Source organism: Dromiciops gliroides, chromosome 5 (genome assembly GCF_019393635.1).
Source record: "Dromiciops gliroides isolate mDroGli1 chromosome 5, mDroGli1.pri, whole genome shotgun sequence".
NCBI lineage: Eukaryota > Metazoa > Chordata > Mammalia > Microbiotheria > Microbiotheriidae > Dromiciops > Dromiciops gliroides.
In genome coordinates, this window is record NC_057865.1 from 20,905,578 (window position 1) to 20,918,350 (window position 12,773).

The following is a 12,773-nucleotide window of genomic DNA, read 5'->3' on the forward strand; positions in this document are numbered from 1 at the left end:
TGCCAGGAGGTTCCCCCCCCCCACCCTGCGATCATAGCGAGCATCCCACACTGCCCCTGCCCCCAGCCAGGATCACTTTGGAAGTCAGGCTCCCAAATGCATTCTCCCTTGGAAGTCACCTTCCGTCTTTGCTCCAGAGGGTCCTTGCCTGCCCACCTCAGAGCCTTGCTGGGGATGTGTGTCCCTCATAGAGAATTTGAAAGGGCAGCAGACTGTGGGCAGCAGGCGGCAACACCCACGGGGAAGCTTCCTCCCGAATGCTATCAAGTCCCTTATTCTCCAGAGCAAATGTTCACTCTCCTTCCTTGTATAACTTTTTTTTTTTTTGGCTTTTTTTCTTTCTTCTATCCCTCCTCTTTTATTGCAGTGGCTGCTCCTAGGCCTGGTCCCACAGCTCTGTTTCTTGGCTGGCCTGGTGGCCCCCAGGCCCAGGGGCTCCGATCATGGACACTAGCCCTAATGGAGTGGCCAGCATCCTCAGCCTCCCTCGAGAGGCGGAGTTGTACCCAGCCAGGCCTGCCTCTGTGTGATGAGGCACGTGTGCCTGGCACTTAGCAAGGTGCCCACGCTCCAGGAGCTTATGGTAGCGTCCCATGTTCTAGATCCCGAGTCCGGGGCCTTGAGCAAACCCTGGCTTTGCTCCTTCCTTCCTGCTCTTGCACAGGCAGGTCCTCATGCCTGTGGTGCCTGACCTTCTCCCCTTTGCCTTTGAAAATCCTGGGGTCCTGATGGGTGTCCACCACCCCAAAGCTTCTTAAACTGGGTCACAACCCCATGTGGGATGGCGTAACCAAATGTAGGGGTCATGAAAAAGTTGGCAACAGTCAGGGGTTATGTGTCCCCTCTTCGTGTACCTTGATATTTGGGGTCACAACTAGAAGAAGCTTAAGTAGCCCCACCCTGGGCTCCCCTCCCCTCCCCTCCCTGCTGCCTGTCACGTCCTCCAGGGGGAACGGAAGAAGCTCTTTGAGAGGACAGACTGCTTGGCTTTTGTCACTTTCCTCTCAGGGCCTGGCACGGGGCTTGGCACCGAGTTGCTACCTAGGAAACAGCTGATTAATTGAGATGAATTGAGTCTGCAAGAGGGAGAGAGGGCACTAAGCAGCCTCGGGAACGGAAAGGATGAGATGGCCCGGGAGGGCCCGGCAGAGGGGAGGGTCCCCTTTCCTTTCTTCTTTGTGCACCTTAGCGGGGCCCCCACACACACCCTGACTCATCCCTGAAGGCCTTGCCTGTGTATATTCAGACTCCTCATAATTATGTAGAATGTGGTGATTAGTGAATTTAAGCAGCTTGATTTCTGGGCATTCTTTATTCTCCCTACTCCCATCTTGGCTAAATGGTTGTGTGGTAGCTAAATTGTATATTCCCCTCTCCTAATTTTCTTTTTTTTTTTTTTGTGGGGCAATGAGGGTTAAGTGACTTGCCCAGGGTCACACAGCTAGTAAGTGTCAAGTGTCTGAGATCAGATTTGAACTCAGGTCCTTCTGAATCCAGGGTCAGTACTTTATCTACTTCACCACCTAGCTGCCCCCTCTAATTTTTAAAGTTGATGAATGCATTTGAAAAGTAATGTTAACTGTTTTCTATTTCTTTTGAAAAGCTCCCAGATTGAATTGCTTTCTGCTGTTTACCCCCATTTAATCATGTCTCTGTTACTTCCAGATATATGGAGTCTGGGAGTCATCCTTTTCATGTTGGTGTGTGGGCAGCCACCTTTTCAAGAAGCAAATGACAGTGAGACCTTGACGATGATCATGGACTGCAAATACACAGTTCCTTCACACGTGTCCAAAGAATGTAAAGAGTAAGTACGGAAAAAAGGGACCCATCAATATGCCAGCCATTTATTGGATACTAACCACTGGGCAGCAGCTGGCAGCGAGTGAGCTGGCCACCTCATCCCACCCATTTGGGGGTCCAGGGCAAGGCCCCGCGGCTGGGCGTGGGTGGGGACCAGTGTAGGAGCTGAGTGAAGAGGGCTTCTCATTCTGGGAGAATCGGCTCATCAGACCTTCCTTTTAGTGTCCCTTTAAAACTTTGAGTGGGTTATTATAAACTAAATGTTAAAATGACACCTAATTGACCTTGTTTTTTAACTCTCTGCCTGCAAAAGCATTCATTTCAGTGCATGAAAGGTCATCACTTTTCCTCTATCAGGGATCCTTGGTCCACCAGGATCCTTGGGTTCTTCTCTGCTCGTTGCATCTTTCCAGATGGCTCCCCATTCCTCACACGTATCCATCTTCATGGCATTATAGCCTTTGGTTACAACACAAGTCATGAAATCATCCCCTGTCTTTGGACAAGCTCAGCTCTTCCCATTTGGGGCATTTAAAGTAAGGATATCAACCTTTTGTTTGGTTTTGATGCCATTTTTGGTGTTTATTCCCAACAAAGGAATTCACAGGTTCAAGGGCAGTTTTGATTGTTTATTGCCAGAGCCTCATTTTTTTTTCCTTCAGTGACTTGAAGAATCCTATAGGGGATGACAGGGAACCCCCAATGTAAACAGGTGTTGTGTCTGAAAGTTCTTTTCGATGGGCATTTTGGAACTGAAAATCTAGTGCGTGGTTGGGGAAATAGAGTCGTCTAAAACTGTTGCCCTTGGAAGTCAAGTATTTCCGAGAGCCTCAGGTTTCAAATTCTGGGTTTAATCATGACTTTGCCTCTTCCTGCCCGCGTGACCATGGACAGACCCTTGAACCTCATAAGCCTGTTTCCTCATCAGCAGAACCAGGGGAGCTGAACGACATGATCGTTTGGACTGCTTTCTTTTGACGCGTCGTACCTATTCCCCACACAGGGGCTCCTCGTGAGGCCCTGCTCCGCCCAAAGTGTGCCGGGCACTGTGCCCAGCACTGCCTCCTGTCCCCTAAGAGGGAAGCACGAGGTGCTGTTGTCATTCTTCCCTTGGCCCGGGCCATGCATGGGGCCTGGCCGATGTAGAGAGCGCTGAGGCAGCGAAGAGAAGCCCCTCCCGCATCTCTGCTTTTACACACACACACACACACACACCCTGCCCTGTCTGTCCAGAGCGTGGGGCTGTGGGGGGAAGGGGCGGCACAGTCTGTGTCCGTTTGTCCATCGGCCTGGCAGGTTGGGTGTTTACCCCACCTGTGAGAGCCTCCTGACAGGTCCCTCTTGGTGTGAAATCATACAAAGCTTGTTGTGCTGCTCTCTGGGTCCCTCTCGCTGACCGTGTCCTGCTCTGGAGAGCTTGGTTGTGAGGCTGTCCTCGTGCCTGAGGCCGGAGGGGGCCCAGAGCTCTGCCGGCTCGAATCTTCTCAAGGCTCAGATCCAGGCCCCCTGCCCAAGGACCCCAGCCTGGTGCAGGGCTGGGCCTTCTGCTATGGAACCTCAGGTCTTTGGCGCATCATGTGGATTCAGCTGCTTCGTATTGGACTCTGAAGCAAAACCAACAATTGAAATGGGGGGTGCCCAAGTGCCACATGCCTCCCTCCTCCTGTTCCTGATCACTCCTTCTCAGGGCCTGACTTAGTTTAATGAGCCCCAGGAGAACTGGGGCCAGAAAGGATTTTTAAAAAACAGTCTAGTATTATTTTGTACGTTGAGTTCATCGCTGGTTTTAGGACCTGTTGTGTGGGTGTGTTTGGGTGTGCTTTTTGTTTGTGCTTCCACTCGCTCCCGGCTTCCTCAGCGCTAGGGATGAGATAGAATTGGTAGACAAGCCCCTTCCCGCTCCCGCTCCCCCCCCCCCCCCCCCCCCCCCCCCCCCCCCCCCCCCGCCGGTGTCTGCTCTAAGAGACCCTGTCCTCTTGCAGCCTGATTACGCGCATGCTGCAGAGGGACCCAAAGCGGAGAGCCTCATTGGAGGAGATCGAGACGCACCCCTGGCTCCAAGGCGTTGACCCCTCCCCGGCCACCAAGTACAATATCCCCCTGGTTTCCTACAAGAACCTTTCTGAGGAGGAGCACAACAGCATCATTCAGCGCATGGTTCTCGGTGACATAGCTGACCGAGAGAGCATCGTCGAGTAAGTGAGACGGGGAGGGAGGGGCACCTCTGCTGCCAGGCACTGCCCCCCTCCCCCGGGGCTCCTGCCTCTGCGGGCCACCCCAGGCTGAGAGTCCTGGGCACAGGGAGGTGGGTGAGGTCAGAATGCAAGGAGCCCAACAGCAAGCGGGCAGACATGCCATGTGTGCACTGCATAGGATAAATGGGAGACAGTCCAACCAGGGAATTATGGGGGGGGGGAGCCTTCCTGCACAAGGCCAGATTTTAAGTGTGACTTGAAGGGCACCAGGAGGGAGGGGGGAGAGCCTTGGAGGCGGGGGGTGGGGGGGACACTCCAGGCTGAGAGGAGGCCAGGAGGCAAGAGGGAGCAACCTGGAGGCCGGGGGTGCTGGACCTCTGAGCCCATGGGGACTGAGGTGTGGAAGGGCTGGAGAGCATTGGGCGTTGGGCCCAATGGCCCTGTAGCCCCGCTCTGGCCCCCCTCATGTTTTCTTGGATGTAGCATGTTTAATATGCAAGCAAGGCCAAGTCTAAGGTGTTAAGCCGGTTCACATGCAGCACTTGTCCGGGCCTTAGGTTTCCAGAAGACCAGCCAGAGCCTAGTGGGAAAAGCCTGCAGTGGGAATGAGGCTCTGGGTCCTTGCCCAGCCCCTTGCTCACCTCGAACATACTCATTAGCAGCTCGAGAGCTCAGGTGGCTTCTCTCTCTCGTGGGCCCGAGCTGAGCCTTGTGCAGCCGGCCCTCAGGAAAGAGGCTTCTGTACAAGCTCACAGGTCGCCAAAGATGGAGGAAGCCCTGGGGGGCTCTGACCCTTTAGTGATTCAGAGAAAATGGCAGTCTTGGCCTTCCTTGGACGGGTCGTGCTTGTGCACCTGAATCTGCCTCCTGCTTTTAGAAAATGTGCTGGTTTTCCTTTATAGAAAAGAGTACCAGGTGATTCTCTTTCGCACTTCCCTGCACAGTGTAGCCACATTCACCAGTTGTTGTGGTCCACGCAGTTCACGTCTGCCGTGACTCGTTGGGATCACAGTAGAGACTGACTGGTGCTGGTGGTCCTGGGGAAGGAGCAGCCAAGCTCGCTGCTCTGGGACAGCCCGCTCCTAGCCATCTCTCTGATAAACACCCCTGACAGAACGGCTCACGGGCAGCTCCTGGGACCCTGAAGCATGCTTCGATTTGCAGCAGTCATTGGTGTGCCTGGGCAGAGAGGCTCAGCCCCGCATGGCCCTTGGGGGGCCGGTCATGGGGCGGCTGCTGTCCTGAGGGCCACCCGACATCCTTACCCTTCCTTCTCAGGGAGGGTCACTTTCACAAGCAGCAGGCTTCCCTCACCCTGCCCCCAGCCCCCTTTGTGTGCACTCCCAGACAGATGGCCGCTGGCTCCTCGGCCTCCTCTTGGGAAAGGCCCAGCCTGACTGGGTGCCTTCTGTTTGACCCCTCCTACGTGTAGGGCCCTGGAGACCAACAAGTACAATCACATCACGGCCACCTACTTCCTGCTCGCCGAGAGGATCCTGAGAGAAAAGCAGGAGAAGGAGATTCAGACGAGGTCGGCGAGTCCCAGTAACATCAAAGCCCAATTCAGGTAACAGGGACAGGGAGGGAGGGGGCAGCACCCACACCCACCAGCTAGTGAGACGAGAGAGACTCGGGCCAGGGGGCACAGACCTGACAGGAGCCGGGGGTAGAGATCCATGGGGCGGAGGCCTGTGGGGTAGAGGCCCACGCTCCCCAGGTCTCTGCCCAGGGTGGGCCAGGTATCCTGCAAGAAGCAGCGAGGTCGACAGGATGTAGCACCATCATGGGCAGAAGAAGAACACTGACAGCATTGACACAGCCCGTCCTAAGTGCCTGAGCACCCGACACAAGTGATTTAGGAAGCCAGGTTTGAATCTGGTCTTCCTGACTCCAGACCCTCAGTTTCTGTTACGAAAAAATGCCTTAGAAAGATCTGCAGTTTCATCTTCCCCCCATGGCAGGAGTAACGTTGGCCTTCGCCTTCCTTTCCGCAAACCTTTTCCCAATTTTTGCTGCTGTTTCTTTGTCACCACAGCCTATGGGCAAAGGCCACTCCCGTGGGGGGGGGTAGCCCTTCGCTGGGTGGTCTGCTTTCTCTGACCACTCCCGCCTTTTCTTCTGTCCAGCTCTGTGACCCAGGAGAGGGACTCGGTCAGTTTTCTCAGCCAGTCGATGACCATGGGGAGCACAGTTCCTTGTCTTCCTGGGAGGCCGTGAGCGCTGGCTACGTTCCCTGCCTGGGCTCCGTGGCAGAGCCCCTGAGGGTGGGGCTGAGGGACCGTGGCAGGCGTGACTTTTACACATGCCCCCAAAGCCTGCTTTCCATGGCGCTCTATGCAGGACTGTGAGGCCTTCAAGATTCCAGGAGAGCATTTTCCAGACCTTGCCTTGGTCACGGGCCTCATTTCCATCTCTGCTCCATGAGATTCATTAGTTAAGAGGCCTCATTTTCTGGCTTGATATTTTATCAAGGTTCTGGAGCTGAGGGGGTGAGGAGGGCAAGGTTGGGATAGGTCCCTCCCTCCCTCAGTGAGAGGGCCACACAAACAAGACCGCTTTGAAAGTAAAATGTACAAACTTGAAATAATGGAGATTTCCAGTTTCTTGTATTTCTAGTTTTCCATTTCATTTGGTGTTTGTTGAGTTCAGACTTTCTTTTTAAATGGAAAAAAATAAGGCTCCAAGGTCTGTGGAAATGTGTGGTTCTTTAGGTTATTACTGCAAGAGCATTTACCAAAAGAATGAAAAACAACATTAAGAACCTATCAGAGGGGGGCAGCTAGGGGGCGCAGTGGATAGAGCACCGGCCCTGAAGTCAGGAGGACCTGAGTTCAAATCTGACCTCAGACACTTAACACTTACTAGCTGTGTGACCCTGGGCAAGTCACTTAACCCCCATTGCCTCACAAGAACCTATCAGATATCAAAGTAAGGAAGAAACAACATATCCTTAAGGGGTGCTATTAAAATCAATCGAATCTCTCATCATTTATTAAATACCTACTATGTGTGAGGTGCTAAGGAGCTCACAATCTAATGGGAGAGATGACATGAAAACATACATGCATGCACACATACATGCACACATATATATATACACACACAAAGGAAACTATGCAAGATAAATAGAAAAGAATTAGGAGAGGGATACCTCACCCACTCAGATTCTGTGGTCTGGAGGTGGAACAAGCCTGGACAGCATGAGTCATTTCAGATGAGGGTCTCGGAGGCCTTCCTGGAGGAAGTAGCTTCTGATGTTAGGAGGCAAGGCTGGTATGGGGTTAGATCCTGGTAGCTCCCCAGGGCAGAGTCTTCCCCCATTTTCAGTGCCTGTTTTTGCAAAGATTCACTTACTCTCCTACAAGTAACCCACAGTTTTGATGTGTCCAAGGCAGGCAGGGTCTGGCATCTGCCAAGAAAGGAAGGGGCAGCAGAGCCTGGGTCCCGGGGCTGGGGGGTGGCAGACACCAGCCAGGCTCATCAGGAAAACTAAAACCTGCTTTTCCACATGCACACAGAAATGGACTTCTTTCTCTGACTTAGCGGCTTTAAATACAAGGGCCAAAGTACCATTAAAATGACCCCTTTGATTTTCAAGCATTAGAGCCCAGGCTGCTTAAGTTGGGTGACATATAGTAATTCCAGTGAGGCCACTGCCCCCGAGCACGCTCTGGGGCAGGGCCAGGGGGATGGGCGGGTGCAGCTTCGCCCATGGTGGCCCGCAGTCTCTGCGGGGGGCCTGACTGATGATTTCTTCCGTCAGATTCCAAAGTCAGCTTTATTCCTCAGTCTTAGAGTTCTTGCTGATAACAGCAATTAGCACATATAGATAAAGATGTAAGCTTTGCGAAACACTCGTTCCATGTGTTCTTGCCTTTGATTTGTCCCTCCTAACATCCCCACAAGCTTGGTGTCACTATTATTCCCATTTTACAGGGGAGGAAAAAGAGGCGAAGAATGGTCAAGCAGCTTAGGCAGAATTTGAACTCAAATCTTCCTTACTCTTAAATTGACTGTTTGCTACCTCCCCTTGACTAAATGCTTTTGTTTGGGGAGGGGAAGAGGAGGGAAGGGCTTGGAGTCAGAGGAGGCCGTGGGGCGCTGCCCACCCTCCACGCCTCCTCCGGAAAAGGGCCCCCTACTCCTTGTCGGGAAGCAGGCGGGTGGACAGTGAGGGCTGCAAATGGGGGAGCGTGTGGAGAGCTTGGCCCCATGGGGCGCTCCGGGCCATGGTGGAATCTTTTCCTTTCCCCCGGCTCCCGAGGCCTGACCCCCGAGGGTCTCTGAGAGCCAGCGCCCTGCCCCAGCCGGCCCTCGGGGCACTGGCCTGTGGCCGAAATGGGTTTTCTCCCGGGATGCTTTGCGGGCGTCTGCACTTAACGAACTCCTTTCTGTCTGGTTCCTACCACAGGCAGTCCTGGCCCACGAAGATTGACGTCCCGCAGGACCTGGAGGACGACCTCACGGCATCCCCCCTGTCCCACGCCCCCGTCCCGCAGTCCCCCGCGCGCACGGCCGAGAGCGTCCTCAATGGCCACAGGAACAAAGCCCTGGGGGACGCGGGGGCCAAGAAGGACGAGCTCCCGGAGCTGGCCGGGCCCGCGCTGTCTGTGGCTCCCCCGGTGAGCCTCCAGCCCACGACGAGCGGGCGCAAATGTCTGTTCCGGGTGGAGGAGGACGAGGAGGAGGACGAGGAGGACAAGAAGCCCGCGTCGCTGCCCACGCAGGTGGTCCTGCGGCGGAAGCCGTCGGTCACCAACCGCCTGACGTCGCGCAAGAGCGCGCCGGTGCTGAACCAGATCTTCGAGGAGGGCGAGTCTGACGACGAGTTCGACATGGACGAGAACCTGCCGCCCAAGCTGAGCCGCCTCAAGATGAACATCGCGTCCCCGGGCACGGTGCACAAGCGCTACCACCGCCGGAAGAGCCAGGGCCGCGGCTCGAGCTGCAGCAGCTCCGAGACCAGCGACGACGACTCCGAGAGCCGCCGGCGGCTGGACAAGGACAGCGGCTTCACCTACTCGTGGCACCGCCGCGACAGCAGCGAGGGGCCGCCCGGCAGCCAGGGCGACGGCGGCGGCCAGGGCAGGCCGGCCAACGGCAACCGCGGCCTGGACGAGGCCGGCCCCGACGGGGGCGGCCAGGGCGGGGGCGGCCCCGCGGGCGGCGCGGGGGGCGGCGGCAGCAGCCCCTCGGGCACCACGCGCCGCTGCGCCGGCCCCGGGGAGCTGGTGGAGAGCCTGAAGCTCATGAGCCTGTGCCTGGGCGCGCAGATCCGCGGCGGCGCCGGCTGCATCCTGGACCCCCAGAGCGCCTGGGCCTTTTCCAGCGTCAGGGTCCAGGAGAAGTCGGCCTGGAGAATGTGCGTGGGCTCCGCCGGGCCGCCCCCCGCCGGGCCCCGCGTCAAGCTGTTCTCTGAGCGCATGGTGGGCCCGGCCGAAGCGCTGGACCGGCTCAAGAGCAAGAACTTGAAAAACAGCGTCTTACAACTACCTCTGTGCGAAAAGACCATCTCAGTGAACATCCAGCGCGGCCCCAAGGAGGGCCTGCTGTGCGCCTCCAGCCCGGCCAGCTGCTGCCACGTCATCTGAAGGGGGCCCTGCCACCGCTCCCCACTCCTCCTCCCTCCCCTCCTGCTCTTCTGTCCGGCCGCTCTGTCCCGCCTTCCCTCCCCACCCCTTCTTTTCCTTCCCTTCTTCCCTCGCTGCTGTTCAGAGCTGTGAACGACCCCACCTTCTCTCACTGTACCCCTGTGGTTGTTGTCTCAGTCCTTTGCCACGGGCTTTGGAGCAGTTATCGATCCCATTTTCCTTTGTGTGCTTGGTGAGATGACAATGCATGGTCTTTGTGCATGCTGCTAGCCGCGACACTTTTTTTTTCCCCGCTGAATAGTCTTATTTCATGGTGTAATTTCTACATTTATAATTTTAAACGGAAGGTCCAGATGAAATTAAAATGTGTATCTGGAGCCTACATGTAAATGGAGCACTTAGACATTTCCTGTTCTGCACTTAGAACCTAGAGAGAAAAATGATGCTTTTGTTTCTTCGTGAAAATGTTCCTCCCTGTTCTGACCTTCAGTGGTAGCAGAACCATGGGCTAAGCAGGCTGCGCTCCTTTGTGTCTGAACTAGAACCAAAGCAATAATGTTGGGATGCTGAGAACTCTGAGGGGCAGAGCTGCCTGGAGGCCCCTCCCGGCCACACCCGCTATCTTAAGCTCTGCCGGTATCCCGGCGGGACTTTGGAGCGAGAAGATGACCTTGGGTCTCAATAGCTGAGACAAGCTCCGGATTGGCAAGGCAGCCACCCCAGTCTCGTGTTGCTATTAGAGGCAGACAATCTTATTTTTTAATATGATGAAGATAATCGATGAAGTCTTAACTAGAGGTAGAGAAGAGAAATCCATACATTGTGTGAATCGGAGCCTCTCCCAGGGTTTCCCTTAAGATGATGTAGATGCTTGGGGTCAATAGGCCTGTAGAATGCCAGTTCAGCAAGAAATAAAAGGTTTAAACAGGGGTACATGTTTATGTTGGAACATCAGGACAGAATTATATTTTTTTAAATCCCTCTTTGGCTCTTTGCAGGAGTTTGAGAATAGTATTGTCTTCTCCTCTGTTTCTTCTGTTTCTCCATGCTCTTGAATTCAGCCTGCCACAGAAATTGGCTGGTTGGAACATATAAACCCACATGGGGGGTGTGCGTGTGCGAATACACACACCCTATATGTATATATATATATATACACACATACATGCACACATACACACATGTATATACGTATGCACATACATACACACTCATACACAGAGACAGCCGCGCACACCCCAAGATAAAGAGAAGAGGGAAAAATCCCTTTTCATATTTTTTTCTTTGTGGGAAGCCTTCCCATTTCAATCCCATCTCCTTGCTTTAATGATAGGAAAGTCCTTCTTGCTTTTGAACTCTTCTTGTATGAAGAACACGTTGGGTGGAATTTTGTTCTGCAGGATGTGGTATATTGGTAGCAGGTTCTTCTCTTTGGGAAGGGCAGGAGTGGCCCCTTTCCCTGCTGTGCACTGGGTCTGAGAAGCAGAGATTGTGACTTTGGGGAGGGCCCAGCCAGCCAGGGCCCCGGGGAGGAGGAAGCTGGCCACCCATGACCCAGCCCATTCTAGGGTAGAGCGGGCAAAGCCCCAAAGAAAGCATTTTGCCGCTGGGTCCAGGCTGCTGTAGCCCCTCCCCCACTCTATTAGCTGTGGTTTGTGTATTGACTCTTTACCCCTTAATTGCACAGTCTCTTTACTCAGCCAAGTAGACAAAGCTAAAAACATTTAATCTCCTTTCTACACCTAGACTAGATCTTAGAGTGGCAGCGCTCATTCCGTGTGACGTTTCTGCATTGAAAAGCTGTGAGAATAGATGTGTGGGTGAAGCCAGGGAATATGTGTGTTTGAAACTTTTGAGCAGGGATCTTCTCAAGGGCCAGAAATAAAGATGTGGGGCTCACAGAGGCGTGAGTGCGACGTCTGCATTCAGAGGAGAAGAGACGCTTACTTATAAAGGGCATTGGCAATAAACTCTTTGTTGCAGCTGTTTTTTCCAAGTATTGTAAATACTTTTTTCCTGTGATTATGTACAGCCTTGGAATGGCACCTTTTAACTAACCCCTCTGTACTTGGTTTCCAACGGTTTTTATATCCAGATGTACATATATATAGATGTGTATATAAATATATATATATATGGTGCTCACTTTAGAAACAGCAGTGTTGACCATTGATGCTGCAGCGCTGTGTCACAGCCTTATGAGTTGTGGATGGTTGGTGGAACCTCTGGGCGTTCAGATGTTAGTCTGAGTGTTGTCGTCTTTATCCATTTGTTCCTAAGTGAATGATTGTGCATGTGTCATCTGTCCTGCTATGTTGTCCCATAAAAGGGAGGGAGGGAGAGAATAACCATTACATTAAGATAATATTGGACCAAACTATGTACTTGCTCTAAACAGTTTCTTGTACCCCTTAACCTGTCTTTAACAGTTGCATAAGAGTTACAGTAGTGTATAAATTAAATATTGTGGGAAAACAATTAGTCTTGTATTTTTCTGTATGTGTGTATATATAATTATGTACCTCTAACAATTCTATCTGTATTTAAAGATGTGACAATCTTGACACAGAATTTTAAGGACAGCCATGAAAATGAATAGATTGAGTCAAATAGAATTGAATTCAGGATATCTCCACCAAGTAAGAATTGTGATGTGTTAAGAGGGTATGGGAATACCAGCTGATATGGTCAGTTACTTCCAGCAGTCGGAATTTTCTTGTGTAAACATTCACAGACGTGTGTGACAGAAATGGAAAAAAAGAATCCAACTAATAAAGTAACATCTTGGTGTTCGGCACATAAATGGTGTTTGATGTCAGATTTCTGCAGTTTGCAAATCGCTCTTCGTAGGGCATATTCCCACAGTGTTGAAGCTGTCATCCTAGCTTGGTCGGGTAGCAGTGCCTGTCTACACCTTGATTTAGGTGGGGTAGAATTCCTCAGGGGGGAACCTTGGGCCTGGGTGCCCATGGACACTGGGGGCTGGGCCGAGTTGTGTTCTCGTCATGTGAGGGGGCTTGTTCCGCTCCAAAATTCTAGGTTCTAGTATTTGTATCAACAAGTCCTGGCTCTGTGTTGGGCCCTGTCCTCAGGGAGCACACGTTCCCACGAGGGAAGTGGGGGCGGCTACAGGATAGCCGCTGAGGGGTCCAAGCAGAGCCTCTCCTCCAGAAGGCGGGGCTTT

At 53.2% G+C, this 12,773-nt stretch overlaps 1 protein-coding gene across 2 annotated transcripts in view; it reads left to right on the forward strand.

The window, feature by feature from the left end:
• The window catches only part of SNRK (SNF related kinase), a 59,664-nt gene extending 47,272 nt beyond the window's left edge, over positions 1–12,392 (forward strand). For both annotated transcript variants that reach the window (XM_043966470.1, XM_043966471.1), the window contains 4 exons: positions 1,666–1,807; positions 3,786–3,998; positions 5,431–5,565; positions 8,410–12,392. In XM_043966470.1, coding sequence (XP_043822405.1) covers positions 1,666–1,807; positions 3,786–3,998; positions 5,431–5,565; positions 8,410–9,589 — 1,670 coding nt within the window. In that variant the 3' untranslated portion in view covers positions 9,590–12,392. The remainder of the gene's footprint in view (positions 1–1,665; positions 1,808–3,785; positions 3,999–5,430; positions 5,566–8,409) is intronic.
• Positions 12,393–12,773: the final 381 nt, after the last annotated feature.